Here is a 15,913-nt window from a genome sequence, read left to right as displayed (position 1 = left end):
ACGTGATTAGGCTCTGCCCTTCACACGGTCCTGCAGTTCCGGAGGTAACTAGAGAAAGTGTTTGTGTTTTCACCATCTGTACATTGTTTCTACTTAACCCTATTTCCTTGCCTAGAGCGGTCCAGGCTCTGGAGTGCTTATGAGCACAGCAGCGTTGGGTACGAAGGCTGGCAGTTCTGGGGTTCAGCAGGAAGAGGTGTGGAAGACTTCTACTTGCCTCTCCCTGGCCTAGAGCCAGACCCCGAGTTGATTTCCCCACAGGAGGTGATTATAGATACATTATGAGACAGGGTGGTCTTGTGGCCCAGGGAAATGCCCCACAATCCTATCCCTTTATCAGAAGGGACTCTTCCACCCCAGACCCCAATCTGGATATCCCAGACACAAAACATTCCATCCCATACCCTTGGAAATGCACCCCTCACTCCAATAATGAGGATAAACTCATTTTACAGGGAGAGAAATTGATATGCAGAGGAGAAGTTTGGTGAAAGTCAAAAATCAATGGGACACCTTCCTCATCCTTCTCACCCCCCCTGTCCCCAGGTCAGATGGTCATCACAGGAGTAGCTGAACCCTGAGAACTCTCTGGCCAGAGAGGCACTCAGAAAAAGGGGCCCTGAGGGGTTTGCTGCTTAATGATGAGTCAGGGTAGGGGCTGGAGGAGGTTGACGGACTGGAGTGGTGAAACCAGTACGTCACCTCCACACTGGGAAGGCGGCAGGAGGGAATGGTATAAAGGGTGTGCTGGCCCCTGTGCAGCTCGCCACTCCACCAGAAGCCTCTGCCTCAGTCCCTGCTGTGAGCCTGGTGAGTATCAGCTGACGGGACGAGGGTTGGGACCTGGCTGGGAGAGGCCAGTCCAGGTGGGTGGGGCTGGACTCAGCTGGACTACATTTTATTCTAGGGGTCCCAAGTCACTGTGAGGAGGGAGATGGGCCAGGATTTAGAAATCCAGAGTGGATATCAATCCTCACATGTCTCATCTTTTCTTGGGAAAACATCTCCCCAGATTTATTTGTGTAAAAGATAAGTTAGGCAGAGGGAGTACAAGTCAATTTCTCTTCTACAACTCATCGGTTTAGACTGACCATGATTCTGCCTCCCTTATAGGGGAAGGGTGTTCTGGGGGGGGGTGCTTATGATTTTTATGCTGCACAAAGGGGAGACTTCAGAATGGGGAGAAATTTAAATTTGGAGAAACCCAGACAGAAAAGGGGAAGACAACCTAACTTAGAAGAACAAGACTTGATTAATAAGTTCCAAGTCTCGGTAACCTTCCAGTCACCCTCGTTTCCGACCCTAAGCACTGGGGCTATAGATAAAGTTCAGATGGTCAGGAAAGAGATGAGATCTGGAGTTGAATAGGCCAGCCGCTCATTTGACAGAGAGGAAATCTCCCATTCAGAGGTGCTCAGTGACTTACAGCTTTGCAGAGGGAGATGTATGCCCAGAACACATGGGTGACCCCAGGCTAACGCTGATGCCGTAACTTCTCAGTTCCGCTCCAGCACAAGCTATTGATGTTCCAGGACTCGGAGATCATCTCTAGAAGATATTTCTCCTCTAGTATCTTTCCTCTTGATGTGATATAATCCCAGAATTCATCTCTCACCCCTTAATCAGCTGAGGCTAGAGATAAGGGCACAGACAAGACTAGACAAAATTAATAAGTTAAATGGCAGCCAGCCCACACTTGCGTAACAGCTCTGGAGACATATTTCTTTGTTGGCTCTGGCCTGGGAATAAGGAGCCCCAAGGATAGCCTTTCCCTGCCCTTCCCAATCCCCACACTTAACTCTGCTGCTTCTGGGAAGGACAGTTTAAAGGAGACGGGAGAGTGCCCCGCCCAAGAGAAGGGGGGCTGAGAAGCCAAGCTCTGCTGGACACCTCTACTTCCTTGGCCTTCAGCCTGTCCCTCTGACCCTCTGTTTTTCAGGTTGACCTACCGTAGCTTCCAAGATGTCCCAGCAATACACACGGCCAGTGACGGTCCCTGCTACCCTCAGTGAGGAACTCCCCCAGACTGCTTCTCCTTCAGCCCTTACGGAGCAGGAGCAAATGAAGCAGCCGACATCCCTGCCTGCTCCGTGCCAGAAGGTGGCCTCTGAGTCCCCGGGGGAGGGCCCTTCCAAGCATAAGGAGGAGCACACGGCTCCCGTGAAGGGGCTGCCTGGGCAAGAGTGTGAGCAGCCGCAGCAAAGAGAGCCCCAGGGGCAGAAACTGCATCTGGGCCTGCAGCAGCGGGAGCACCAAGCACCTCAGCAGCAGGAAGTGCGCCTGGGACAGCAGCAGCAGGAGCAGCCCCAGGTGGAGGAGCTGCATCTGGGAAAGCAACACCAGCAGGAGCCACGGGGGCTGCACCTGGGACAGCAGCAGCAGGAGGAGCCACAGGAGCAGGAGCTGCATCTGGGACAGCAGCAGCAGGAGGAGCCACAGGAGCAGGAACCGCATCTGGGACAGCAGCAGCAGGAGGAGCCACAGGAGCAGGAACCGCATCTGGGAAAACAGCAACTGCAGCAGGGATCACAGAAGCAGGTGCTGCATGTGGGACAGCAGGAACCACAGGAGCCACAGGAGCAGGAGCTGCATCTGGGAAAGAAGCAGAAGGAGGAGCCACAGGAGCAGGAGCTGCATGTGGGACAGCAGAAACATCAGAAGCCACAGGAGCAGGAGCTGCATTTGGGGAAACAGCAGGAGGAGCCACAGGAGCAGGAGCCGCATCTGGGAAAACAGCAGCAGGAGGAGCCACAGGAGCAGGAACCGCATCTGGGACAGCAGCAGCAGGAGGAGCCACAGGAGCAGGAGCCGCATCTGGGACAGCAGCAGCAGGAGGAGCCACAGGAGCAGGAACCGCATCTGGGAAAACAGCAACTGCAGCAGGGATCACAGAAGCAGGTGCTGCATGTGAGACAGCAGGAACCACAGGAGCCACAGGAGCAGGAGCTGCATTTGGGGAAACAGCAGGAGGAGCCACAGGAGCAGGAGCTGCATGTGGGACAGCAGAAACATCAGAAGCCACAGGAACAGGAGCTGCATTTGGGGAAACAGCAGGAGGAGCCACAGGAGCAGGAGCTGAATCTGGGACAGCAGCAGCATCAGAAGCCACAGGAGCAGGAGCTGCATTTGGGCCGGCAGCAGCAGCAGGGCCAGCCACAGCATGAAGAACCCCAGGGAGCAAACATTCTGGAGCAAGAGGAAACACAAAGGGAGCAGCAGCCTAAGGAGCCTCTGCGGCAGGCTCAGGAACTGGAGCGCCTGGAGCCGCAGGAGGAGCATCTGCAGCAGCCCGCGTTGGTCCCAGGCCCTGGCCAGGCCCAGGAGCTGCAGCCAGTGCAGGCACAGAAGGGAGGGATTCCCGCGCCCTGCAGGGGAACAGCAGCAGAAGCAGGTGTCAACGTGACCCAACTTGAGTAGGAACCTGCAGTGTCCCGGGGGCCCACAGAGCCTCCTACACAGGGAGGGGGACACAGACGCACTTTCCTCTGCTCCCCTGGGGGCCACTCGTCGTGAACCTGCCTGCCTGGCCCTCTGCCTGTCTCCTTAGGGGCTGGGAGAGAGGAAGTCATACGCAGCACCCACCTCCAGGAGCCCAGTCCTGATCCTGGGCAACCCGAGCCTCTGCCTGAAGGACTGTCACTATTACACTAACCCTAAACTCACCCCGGACCATGACTGAGTCTGTGAGTGTGCACAGTCGTACCTAATAAACCCTGAGGTCCTCGGTCTCTCTGGCTGTTTCTCCTCTGTCCCTCACCACATAAAATCCTGTGAATGGGTCAGTGGCTGCAACTGACCCTCCCTTGTCCAATTCTCAAAGGAGGGCAAACATCTCGACTCTTTTTTTAAAATTTTATTTTACTCTGAGACCACCCACTGTGTGCGACAGTTTCTGAAAAAGACTCAAAACTCAGAGAAAAACAAAAAAACTACATCACACGTGCACCTAAAAGCGATACTTGCCCTTCAGGAGGAGCAGATGAATTCATTTTGGTGGTGGGGGAATCTACTTACCCCTGTCCAGTGCTGTCTTCCACTACCCATAGAGACCCCAGGCCTAACCCAGGGCAGAGCTCAGCCCTACGTTTTCCATCTTGATTTGACGCCTCACTATGGGAGGGGACTGGGAAGATGCCAGGCAGATTTGGAGCTCCGTCTGGATTCTGATTTCTTCCCTGGAAATAGCCCAAAGCTTTGCTTCTTGTGTTTTCAACACAGAACGTCCTCATGATTTCTAAGAGTCTAATGGACTGCCTACTTGGTTAATTTTTTTTTTTTTTTTTTTTAAGAAAAGCAATAGAAGCAGAATTGTAAGGTGAGGAGAGGAGACACTTCCGGGACTGGTCTCTGAAGAAAAGTGCCATTGTCCTTAGGGGAAGGGCAGGAGAAATATAGATCAGAAGTTGTGGCACCCTGGCTCCTGACACTTCTGAGCCTTGACTGCCATCAGTCACATTAGGACTTGGGGCTCTCTCCTTCCTGAGGCGAGCCCTGCCCCTAACCCTCCCGATGACTTGCCTTAACTATTTGGCCGTATCATCTCAGCAGGTTGTTCAGAGCTATTTTACCGCAGGCAAAGGCTGTATCAGGGATTTCCCCACTGAAGTGTCCGCAGGCACTCAAACTCCATGGATCTGAACAGTACTTAGAATTCCTCACTCCCAACCCAACCCCAAGCAAAGCTCACCATGTTTCCTGCTTAGGAATCCTGTCATCTGGTTAATGACGTCAGGATGGAGTCCTGCGCTCAGGCTGAGGTTTCTCCCCACCTCTGAGCTACTGCAACAGCCTTCAGGCTGGTCTCTCTCGCTCTCCGTATCCACACCCCCCGTGGTCTCCCCATCACAAGGGGTTCCTAAAATTCCTGCTGAACCTCATTACTCCTTGGGTCAGCCCACTGGCAGTGGTTCTCGTCCCTTAGATCATGGCAAAGCAGACTCGAGTTCTAAGAGTGAACTTGGATAGGACTGGGTGGGAAGATTGGGGTCACAGAAGTGATCAGAAGTGCCCCACATGTCCAACACGGACAGATTTCCTTTAAGTCGTAGGTGATGGCTGTTATTGTAATAGAAATTGCTTTTTTTGAAATTTTATTTTTAGCGTTTCATAGGTGTGTTATAATGATACACAATGGCAGGACTCATTATGACATATTGCATATGCACATGGCCTAATTTGATCAATTTCATTCCCCAGCACCATGACTCTCCTCCCCTGTTCCCTCCCCAGGATCCCCTTCCTCTACTCTACTGATTTCCCTTTTATTTTTTTAATTGGTATATTATAATTATACACAAAGTGGGATTCATTGTGATATATCCTACTTGCACATAGCATGATTTTTTTTTCTTTTTTATTCCCTGATACCTCCTTTTCCCCTCTCCTCCTCCCTCCCCCTGGATCCCTTCCTCCACCCTCCTGATCTCCCTTCTATTTTTGTGAGATCCAAAATCAATATGGAAGTTCCTCAAAAGTCTGGTAATGGAACCACCAGGCCACCCAGCTGTTTCACTCCTTTATATTTATCCACCAAATTAAAACCAGCATACTACATTGATACATGCATACAAAGGTTTACACTAGCCCAATTCACAATAGTCAAGTTAAGAAACCAGCCCAAGGTGCCTGTCAACAGATGAATGGATAATGAAAATGTGGTACACATGCACAATGGAGTTTTACTCAGCCCTAAAGAAGAATGAAATTGTGTTCTTTGCTGGTAAATGAATGGAACTGGAGAACATCATGCTAAGTGAAATAAGCCAGACTCAGAGAGTCCAGGGCTGACTGTGTCCTCACATGTGGAAGTTAGAAGAAATCCATAACACACTCTACTTTTTAGAACAATTTTGAATTTACAGAAAAGTTGAGAAGACAGTTGAGTTTCCATATTCTACACACGCACTTGTTCCTATTGTTAAAATCTGACATTAGTAGAGTTCATCTACATTTGTTACAATTGATAAAACAAAATTAGGGATTTTTCAAAATTATAATTAACTAAAGTTTGTGGTCTGTTCAGAATTCCTCAGTTCTTACCTAAGGTCCTTTTGCTATTTCCGTACCCACCCACGGCATGTCACAATATACCTAGTCATCTCCTGAGGCCCCTCTGTACTGTGTTGACTTCTCAGATTCCTCCACTATAAAGTTTCTCTCCTGCCACCCCTGCCCCCATTCTGTTTTCATTTGTTTTGTTTTTGTGGTGCTGGGGATTGAACCCAGGACCTTGTGCATCCCAGGTAAGTGCTCTACCAACTGAGCTATATCCCCAACCCTCCCTGCCCCCATTCTGTACTGAACTCTGAAAGAAGTCCTTATGCCAGGCTCAGAATGGTACTTAGAGCTCTCCATCATTGCAAATGGAGTCTCTATATACATTATTCGGAATTTCCCCTTATTTATTCATTCAATCATTTATCTAAGTCAGTGTGGATTCACAGATATTTATTTTGAACTTCGAGCTATAATCTAATTGTACTTCTATTTCGTTTCTTTCTTCCTTCCTTCCTTCCTTCCTTCCTTCCTTCCTTTCTTTCTATTTTCCAGTTTGGGCCATTGGGAGCTCTTTCCCATGTCCTTTGAAATACTTCCATCAATATGAATTTTTTAAGTTTTTCTTTTATTTTTTCTTCTCTTTCTTGGGAGTACTGGGGATTGAACGGATTGAACGGAGAGATGCTCAGCCATTGAGCTACCTCCTCAGCCCTTCTGATTTTTTTATCTTGTGATAGGGTCAGGCTAAGTTACCAAAACTGGCCTCAAACTTGCTGTCCTCCTGCCTCAGCCTCCCGAGTCACTAGCGTTACAGGGGTGCACCACCACTCTCAGCTAAAATAAATTTGTTGGTGTTGTTTTCCTTTGACTTTGCTTTGTGTTGTTGTTGTTGTTTGTTTGTTTCTGGCATTTCTTTACTGTCTGGTACTATAACAAGTTCCAGTTGATTTTGTACATTGCTGGCCCAGTCCTAAAAATCAGGACAATTTTCAAGGATTCCTGGTTCGGTGTATTGGAGAATGATATTAGAAACTACAATGTGGGCACTAGGTGTTTGTTACTACTGAGCAATCATTTCTTTGGGGCCTTTCAGTTGGCAAAGAAGTAGGTGTGTGGGTGTGGGTGTGTGTGTGTCTATATGTAACCACCTGTGACTATATTAAGTTAAGCATGAGTTCATACCAGTGTCTCCAACTGTAATCCATTACCACGTGGATCATTCCAGCCTCCTCCCTTTTCTTATCTGTAAATTCCCACTCCCATGGTGAGAACCTTGACTCCCACCATCTTCATAATTATTCATTTTACATCCATGCATACCAGAATCAGAATTGTCACTATAAGCCCCCTGAACCCAGGGGATAGCTTTAGCAACCAGAATCCAATGCTCAAGAGCAGCTTCTTTGCCTCCAGTCACTTAGGTCCATACCTTTCCTTCTACGGTGTCCGTGAGGTTGTTTCATACATTCACCACATAGTGATGTTTTCTTGTCACAGCACACATTCCTCCTTGATGTGCAGTGATACCTCACTGTTTTGATTTGTGGTTGCTGACAAATTGTGGTGAACATATTTTCATATGCATATCTTCCTTGCTGAGATTTCCAAATCTTTTGCTCATGGTTTAACATTAGTTGTTCATTTTCTTAATTGTTGAATTCTTAAATTTATTTGTATGCAAGGAGGTTCTGAGGTGTGTTTTACAAATATTTTCTTTCAGTTGTCGGCTTGCTTCTTTATTCTCTTAAAGGTGTCTTAAAAGCACAAGTTTTTAAGTTTAGTAAAGCCCAGCTGTGTTCGTCAGCTTTCTGTTGCTATGACAAACTGTCTAACAGAAGTCAGCTTAAAGGAGGGAAAGATTTACTTGGGTGAGAGTTTCGGAGCTTTCAGTCGGTGGTGGCTGGTTCCCTTGTGTCTGGGCCTGTGGAAGGCAGAGCACCAGGGGGAGGTCATGCTGGAGCAACACTGCTCAGTGCACAGAGGCCGGAAGCAGAGCCTAGGAGATCTCTTCAACTGTTTGAATCTTCCCTGATTTCTTTCATCAGACAATTGGAATTTTAGCATATAGATCCTGTACCCATTTTTTTCTTTTTCCTTATATTGGTTATTTTTAGTTATACATGATAATAGCATCAATTTTGATTTAATTATAAAAGCTGGAATATATTTTGTTCTAATCCAATCCCTAGTACCTTTCCTTCCCCTTTCCTCTCCCCACCTCCTACCCTCTTTCCTCTATAGATCTTTCCGCCATTTATCCATAGATATTTTTCTTAATTAATTTCTTGTGGATAGTGGGATTTTACCAATATATTCCCCCCTCTTTTTTTTGGTGCATGGCATTTTTAATTTCAAATACCAATTATTGTTCATTTGTGGAATATAGGCAAACAACCAACTTTTCTATATTAACTTTATATCCTGTGACCTTGCTATCATTGCTATTATCTGCAAATAAACAAGAAAGCCAGGATAATCCCTGTGGTGCCCTAATATCAGTGTCAATTCCCACTTTATGTTCAGTAGCCCTCAAAGGATTTGGGAGTAAAGCAGAGGCCTCCAGGAAAGATGGTGGCAGCAGTTCCGCAGCCAGTGTGGGTCACTGTTGAGAGCCACAGCCAAAGGGGCCCCAGCAAACTTCCAGCTGCCAGAAAACTTCCAGCTGCCAGATGATGATTGGCTCACAGTGGCCCCAGCAAACTTCTAGCTGCCAACTGATTGGCTCCTCTGCGGTGATGCTCATTGGGCTGTTTCCCCGCCCTTTCAGACCATGGAGCTGCTCATTGGGGGACTTTTTTTGGCTCCGCCCACATCACCCAGCCAATCGGCCTCAAGAGCAGGAGGAGTGGGGGAGGTGGAGAGGCTTGTGGGAAGCCGGTGGTGGCAGTTGGGCTCTGAGGGTTTTTCCTGAGGAGCTGTGTGGTGCAGAGTGTGTGTTCTAAAAATAAAGTTGGTTTCTTTTGACAAGTGGCTCCTGATTGTGCCCAGCCAGACTGCGGCATTTGGTGGGCCGCACGGGGAACGACTGAGGGTAAGTGATAAGGTAAACTGCTCGCCCCTGAGGGCAGGGCAAGAGGATGGGGAGCCATTTTAAAATTCTTCTTTTGTTTTGTTTCGATTCTGTTTTAAGTTGCCTGTCCCTGGAGATGGGTGAGACGGAAGAAAAACTGTTCACATCTGAGGAAAAACTATTTGCATCTGAGGAACAGATAGGGAGAAAGGACGGATGCACATTTCAGGAGGATAGAAAGGCTGTCATAATGATTCTTTGTTGTTCCATTTTTGTTTCATTCTGTTTCGGTTTTGTTTGGCGTTATCTTGTTGGGTTGTATTATAGTAGAAATATGGGATCAGAAATTAGTAAAAAACAAACCGAAAGAGTGTTAAGTAAATTGTTAGAGGAAGGAGGCACCCCAGTAAAATCAAGAGCAGTCAGGGCATACGTTGATACAATACAAAAATGTAGCCCATGGCTTTTTAAGGAGGAGTTGTTAAATATATCACAATGGAACCATCATGGTGAAGATTCAAAAAGAATAGAAAAGAAAAGCCCAGGGACTCTGCCAGTTGGCACATTGCCATTGTGGACGTTCGTATCTTGTTTGCTTAGTCCAAAGCCTTCAGTTCAGACAATGGTAGAGGAAGGAGAAGACATAAAAATTCAAGTAAAAGCGAAGGTCTCTTGAGCTAGTCAGACAGAGGAAGAAAGCTTAGAGCAGAAAAAGCCATCAGGGGAAAAGTTACAACAGGAGACTGCTACTAACACCTTTCTATCACCAGAGAGCGTAAGTGTCCAACCAACAGCGCCACCTCTACAGGAGACTGCTACTAACACCTTTCTATCACCAGAGGGCATAAGTGTCCAACCAACAGCGCCACCTCCATATGCTGGGAGGCCCCCAACTCCGCAGTTGATAGATGGGATCCTGAGACAGGACCTCAAGTATTAACATGCCCTGTATTTGAGGCAGGAGGGCAGCAAATTCACCGTGCTTTAAATTTCAAAACAGTGAAGCAGCTAAAAGAGGCTGTAACAACCTATGATCCTCAAGCATCCTTCACTGTAAGCATGGTCGAATCCATTACCAACTTGAACATGACGCCAGCAGATTGGGCTAATATGTGTAAAGCTGTGCTAAATGGAGGACAATACCTGTTATGGAAGGTTGCCAATGAGGAATTTTGCAAGGAGACGGCTAGGCGAAATGCAGCAGCTGGTTATCCTCAGAGAAATCTAGATATGTTGTTAGGAAAGGGACCTTATGAGGATTCAGTTTATGAGCAAGTGAATCGTTGGTGCAGAGAAGTCATTAGACCATGGAAACATGAAGATTTAAACACATATATTAAATTATGTAGAGACATTAATGAACAAGGGCAAGTCGTGGCAGCTGCAGTACAACAGGTTTTAGACGCCAGGCCAAAAACATGCTACAATTGTGAACAAACAGGACATTTTAAAAGGAATTGCCCCATAGGAGGAGGATTTAACAAAGCTAGGTATCAAAGGAGTAGAATACTGGGTATTTGCCCACGATGCCATAGAGGGAGACATTGGGCTAATGAATGCTGTTCTCAAACCACCATAGAGGGTACTCCGTTATTAAAAACCGGACAAGGACCAGGTGTTTACCCACGATATCATGGAGAAAGACATCGGGCTCCATTGCCAAAAAAATGGACAGGGGAGCCCAATGCTCTGGGGCCCAAGACCCCAAATATACGGAGCAATGGAGGAACCCAGCAACCCCATCAGGGTAGTTCCCAGGACACATTGTCCATTAGATCCCTCACTACACAAACCAGGGGAATCACAGGATTGGACATCTGCGCCTCCGCCAGAACAGTACTAACTCCAGAGATGGGAGTTCAAATCATTCCCACAGGGGTAAAAGGACCTCTTCCCAAAGGAACAGTAGGCTTATTATTGGGACGAAGTTCTTCTACTCTAAAAGGACTTATAATAAGTCCTGGGGTAACTGATCCTGATTATGAAGGTGAAATAAAAATTATAGCCAGTTCTCCAAAGGGTATGTCAGTAATTTCACCAGGAGATAGAATAGCACAGTTACTAATAATACCCAGCCTTCATGATAAATTTTCCAGTCGTACTGTAGAAAGAGGTTCCAGGGGATTAGGCTCCACAGGTGTAGATTGGGCTATGCTTTCTTTAAATTTAGATTCTTGCCCCATGCTAAAACTAAATATTCAAGGACATGTATTTAATGGGCTACTGGATACAGGTGCAGACCTTAGCATCATCTCTCGTCAAGAATGGCCAAAACAGTGGCCATTACAACAAGCCACTCAAACGCTTCGAGGCCTAGGAGTGGTGACTAATCCCCATAGAAGTGCAATGGTATTAGATTGGAAGGATCCTCAAGGATGTGAAGGAACTATACAGCCATATGTATTGGATCATCTTCCCGTAAATTTATGGGGACAAGATGTCCTAGATCAATTAGGTTTGACATTAACAAATAACATCAATCAAAATGCACCCACTATTATGGCTAGACAAGGTTTTAGGAAAGGAAAAAGATTAGAAAAACAAGAACAAGGTATAGCAGCACTAATACAAATAGATCAAGGAACAGACAGACATGGGTTGGATTTTCAGAAGGGGTCACTGAGACAATCAAAATTACTTGGAAATCAGAAAGACCAGTATGGGTTCCTCAGTGGCCCCTGACTAAAGAAAAGATACAAGCAGCCCATGACCTGGGCAAACAACAATTAGCAGAAGGACATATACAACCTTTTGTATCTCCCCATAATACTCCCATTTTTGTCATCAAAAAGAAATCTGGTAAATGGAGATTATTGCAAGATTTAAGAGCCATTAATAATGAGATGGTTATTATGGGACCTGCTCAATCGGGGATTCCTCAATAGTCTGCTTTGCCAAAAACCTGGTATATTTTAGTTATAGATATTAAAGATTGGTTTTTTTTTTTTCAATTCCAATTCATCCTGAGGATAGTCCACATTTTGCATTTACTATCCCTGCACTGAATCATGAAGGTCCTGATCAGAGATATGAATGGAAAGTACTCCCTCAAGGGATGGCTAACAGCCCAACTATGTGTCAAATTTATGTTAAGAAAGCAATCCAGCCACTTAGAAATCAAAATCCTGAACTACCAATATTTCACTATATGGATGATGTATTATTAGCACACAAAGATAAAAACACATTGCTAGAATGTTATGCCACACTTACAAACTTATTAAAAAATTATAATCTAGAGATAGCAATAGATAAAGTACAATTAAATTTTCCAATTAATTATTTAGGAGTTCTATTATCCTCAACCATGGTCCGTCCACCAAAAATTCAAATACGAGTAGATCAACTCAAATCGCTTAACGACTTTCAAAAGTTATTAGGAGACATAAATTGGATAAGGCCTTATCTAGGTATACCAACAGGAGAGTTGGGACCTTTATTTGATATCCTAAAAGGTCCATCAGATCCAAATTCACCCTGAATGTTAACGCCTGAAGCAAGAAAGGCATTAAAAATCATTGAAACATATATGGAAAATATGCATTTGGATAGAATTGATATAAGTTTGCCTTTATTATTTATTGTAATACCAACAAAAAATATTCCTACAGGAGTATTTTGGCAAGAAGGTCCATTATTATGGATACATTTATCTTATTCTCCTAACACTATTCTTACTAGGTATCCTGATGCTGTAGGACAATTAATACTCAAAGGAATAAGAGCAGCAAAGGGAGAGTTTGGAATTTCTCCCAATAAAATTATTACTCCATATACTATGGATCAAATTGATGAGTTAGCTAATGAGTTAAATACTTGGGCAATAATCATGTGCAAATCTAATGTTTCATTTGATAATCACTTACCATCTAATCCTTTGTTGTCTTTTTGGTCTTCGCATCCTGTAGTTTTTCCAAAAATGACAAGAAAAACACCTATCATGAATGCTCCAAATATATTCACTGATGGGTCAAATAATGGTACAGCAGCAGTAGTTACACCTGATCAAACTTTTACATTTTTAGTACTCAAACAATCAGCTCAAAAAGTAGAGCTTAATGCAGTATTACAAGCTTTTGTGATGTTTAAAGATTCTGTATTTAATTTATTTTCTGATAGTCAGTCTATAGTAAATGCTATAGTATCCCTTGAAGATGCTGGTAGGATTTCCCCTTCCTCTACTGTTTTCTCTTTGCTTTCCACTATACAAAGTCTAATCTGGGACAGAAAAGATCCATTCTTTATAGGACATATCAGGGCACATACAGGATTGCCTGGAGCCCTTAGTTTGGGCAATGATTTAGCAGATAAAACTACACATGACATACATATTTTCTCTACACTAGAAGAAGATACAAATTTTCATAAAAGGTTCCATGTCAATGCTAATACTTTACAAAAGCGTTTTAAAATAACTAAGGAACAAGCTAGACAAATAATAAAACAATGTCAAAATTGTGTGACCTTTTTACCACAAGTTAATCTTGGAGTCAATCCTAGAGGACTGATACCTAACCATATTTGGCAGATGGACATCACACACTTGCCAGAATTTGGAAAATTAAAATATTTGCATGTTACAGTTGATACTTCTTCTGGATTTTTGATGGGCTCCCTTCATGCCGGAGAAAAAACTAAAGATATTATAGTTCATTGCTTACAAAATTTTGCCACTTTGGGTGTTCCAAAACAGTTAAAAACAGATAATGGTCCTGGTTATACTTCTACCTCTTTTAAACAATTTTGCTCATAATTTGGCATTACTCATATAACAGGACTCCCATACAATCCTCAGGGACAAGGCATAGTTGAAAGAGCTCATCAAACTATTAAAATGTACTTATTAAAGCAAAAAGAGGGTATTGGGAAGGGGTATATATTCCCCAAAGATAAACTTAAAATAACCCTTTTTACTCTAAACTTTTAAATTTGGATTCATCAGGACTTAGTGCTGTGGAAAGGCATATGTGTCCAAAAAATGTACATAAGCCCAAGGTACTGTGGACGGATATTCTAACAGGACAATGGAAAGGTCCTGACCCAGTAATTGTCTGGAATCGGGGGTCTGTTTGTGTGTTTCCACAGGGAGAACAGCAGCCGATTTGGATTCCAGAGAGATTAACTAAAGCGATTTCTACAGACCAAAAAGAAGATGATTTGGTTCAAATCCATAACAGCTGATATCCAGAACTCCAGTTTGGCTACCCTTACATCTGCGACAGAACCAGGATGCTTTTTTCCAATATCTATTTTATTATTACCCTTTCCCACATCATGAAGTTCTATTTTGTTTTTTGAGCTCATACAGACCTAGGTTAATGTTTTGCTGATCAGTTCTATTTTTTGACTATAGAGATTTTAAACATTGCAATGGAGATTTCACCTGTAAAAAGTTATAAGGCCTTTACTATTATGTTATGTGTTGTATGTATTATATTATGTGTGCACACTTGTGTTTTATGTTGTATGTTTGTATGTACGTATGTCCATATATCATATATGATGAGCACTCATGAAAAAATTGATCCAAATATTTTTTTATTCACATGATATAAATGGCTTAATTTAAATTGGGTAAACAGCTGTTGAGGATTGTTTTAATATGTGAACAAAAACGGAGGTTAACAGATCTGTTTGTTTACTTTCACCTTTCTTTTTCATTATATTTAATAATTCTGTTCAAGATAATGTAAATTATTCAGAAAATTGTTTTCTTTTAGTGCCTTCTGGAATGTTATATAATTTTTTCTTTAGCCATTATTGCCAGAATTCCTATCTTCATCCCAGTGCCTGTGAAGACAAAGATAAAACCAATCTACAGCTTCTGCAATAGCTATCACTGAACTGCTTGCAGAACTTGCCTGGACTATGTATCACTTGTATGCATTGTGAACTCACTTGTATGCATTGTGAACTATCTGTTGGTGCAGCGACTTGTGGTAGTGTTGGGGTATTTTTGCTGATGGTGTCATCAGTGGTACAATTTTTCCAAAAGGAGCCATCAATTGGCTTGGTGTATCTTCCTCCCTTCTGCTTGTCATGGTCGTTCAGCTAAAATTTGGGGGCCAACAGAGGTGAGGCAAAGAACCTCACCCCCCCGCTGGTACAAAGACCTATCCACAGGTGTGGCTGTATACTGGACCGGTAGTCAATGACGGGTAAGATCCAATTGCAATGGTACCAACCTAAGACAGGAGGCTAACGCCTTGAGGTCAGCTCATCTGATGATGGGTAAGGACCATATGTACTATTGGACAACCTAAGGCAGGCACGGTCCCTAAGCCACATGCTTGTTGTTTAAACAGAGAGGGGCAAATATTGAGAGCCACAGCCGAAGGGGCCCCAGCAAACTTCCAGCTGCCAGCTGATTGGCTCCTCTGCGGTGATGCTCATTGGGCTGTTTCCCTGCCCTTTCAGACCATGGAGCTGCTCATTGGGGGACTTTTTTTGGCTCCACCCACGCAACCCAGCCAATCGGCCTCAAGAGCAGGAGGAGTGGGGGAGGTGGAGAGGCTTGTGGGAAGCTGGAGGTGGCAGTTGGGCTCTGAGGGTTTTCCTGAGGAGCTGTGTGGTGTGGTGTGTGTGGTTCTAAAAATAAAGTTCGTTTCTTTTGACAAGTGGCTCCTGAATTGTGCCCAGCCAGACTGTGGCAGGTCACAGAGCAGCTGCCTAAGAAAATGTCATCAAGTTTCCACAGGGACCATGGTTCCACAGGACCCTCTGGTTCTTGCAGAGCATAGTTTCTGGGAAACATTCAAAATTCAGCCAAGAAAGCTAATGGAGACCATTTGGTTACAGCCTACAACCACCTTTTTTAATTTAACTGTTTGGAGGATATCAAAAGTATATGTGTCCAAATGAGTGAAAATGTGAGCCTGTGTAATGAAGATTACACAAGAGAAACCG

The 15,913-nt window shown here is 44.5% G+C and overlaps 1 protein-coding gene across 1 annotated transcript; it reads left to right on the top strand.

Moving 5' to 3' along the window:
• Positions 1-703: 703 nt before the first annotated feature.
• On the top strand, positions 704-3,728 carry Ivl (involucrin). The gene is made up of 2 exons (XM_046421469.2): positions 704-810; positions 1,940-3,728. The coding sequence occupies exon 2, from the start codon at positions 1,963-1,965 to the stop codon at positions 3,415-3,417; it is 1,455 nt and encodes a 484-aa protein (XP_046277425.1). The 5' UTR covers positions 704-810; positions 1,940-1,962; the 3' UTR covers positions 3,418-3,728.
• Positions 3,729-15,913: the final 12,185 nt, after the last annotated feature.

Source organism: Marmota monax, unplaced genomic scaffold, assembly GCF_021218885.2.
Source record: "Marmota monax isolate L192 unplaced genomic scaffold, Marmota_monax_Labrador192_F-V1.1 WCK01_AAM20220418_F8-fsc00108, whole genome shotgun sequence".
Lineage (NCBI taxonomy): Eukaryota > Metazoa > Chordata > Mammalia > Rodentia > Sciuridae > Marmota > Marmota monax.
The sequence above is the reverse complement of the archived record's forward strand: the minus strand, read 5'-3'. Positions and strand labels throughout refer to the sequence as shown.

Bases quoted from the DNA above. Each gene is read 5' to 3' on its own strand.
- Ivl (XM_046421469.2), top strand. From the start codon at position 1,963: ATGTCCCAGCAATACACACGGCCAGTGACGGTCCCTGCTACCCTCAGT.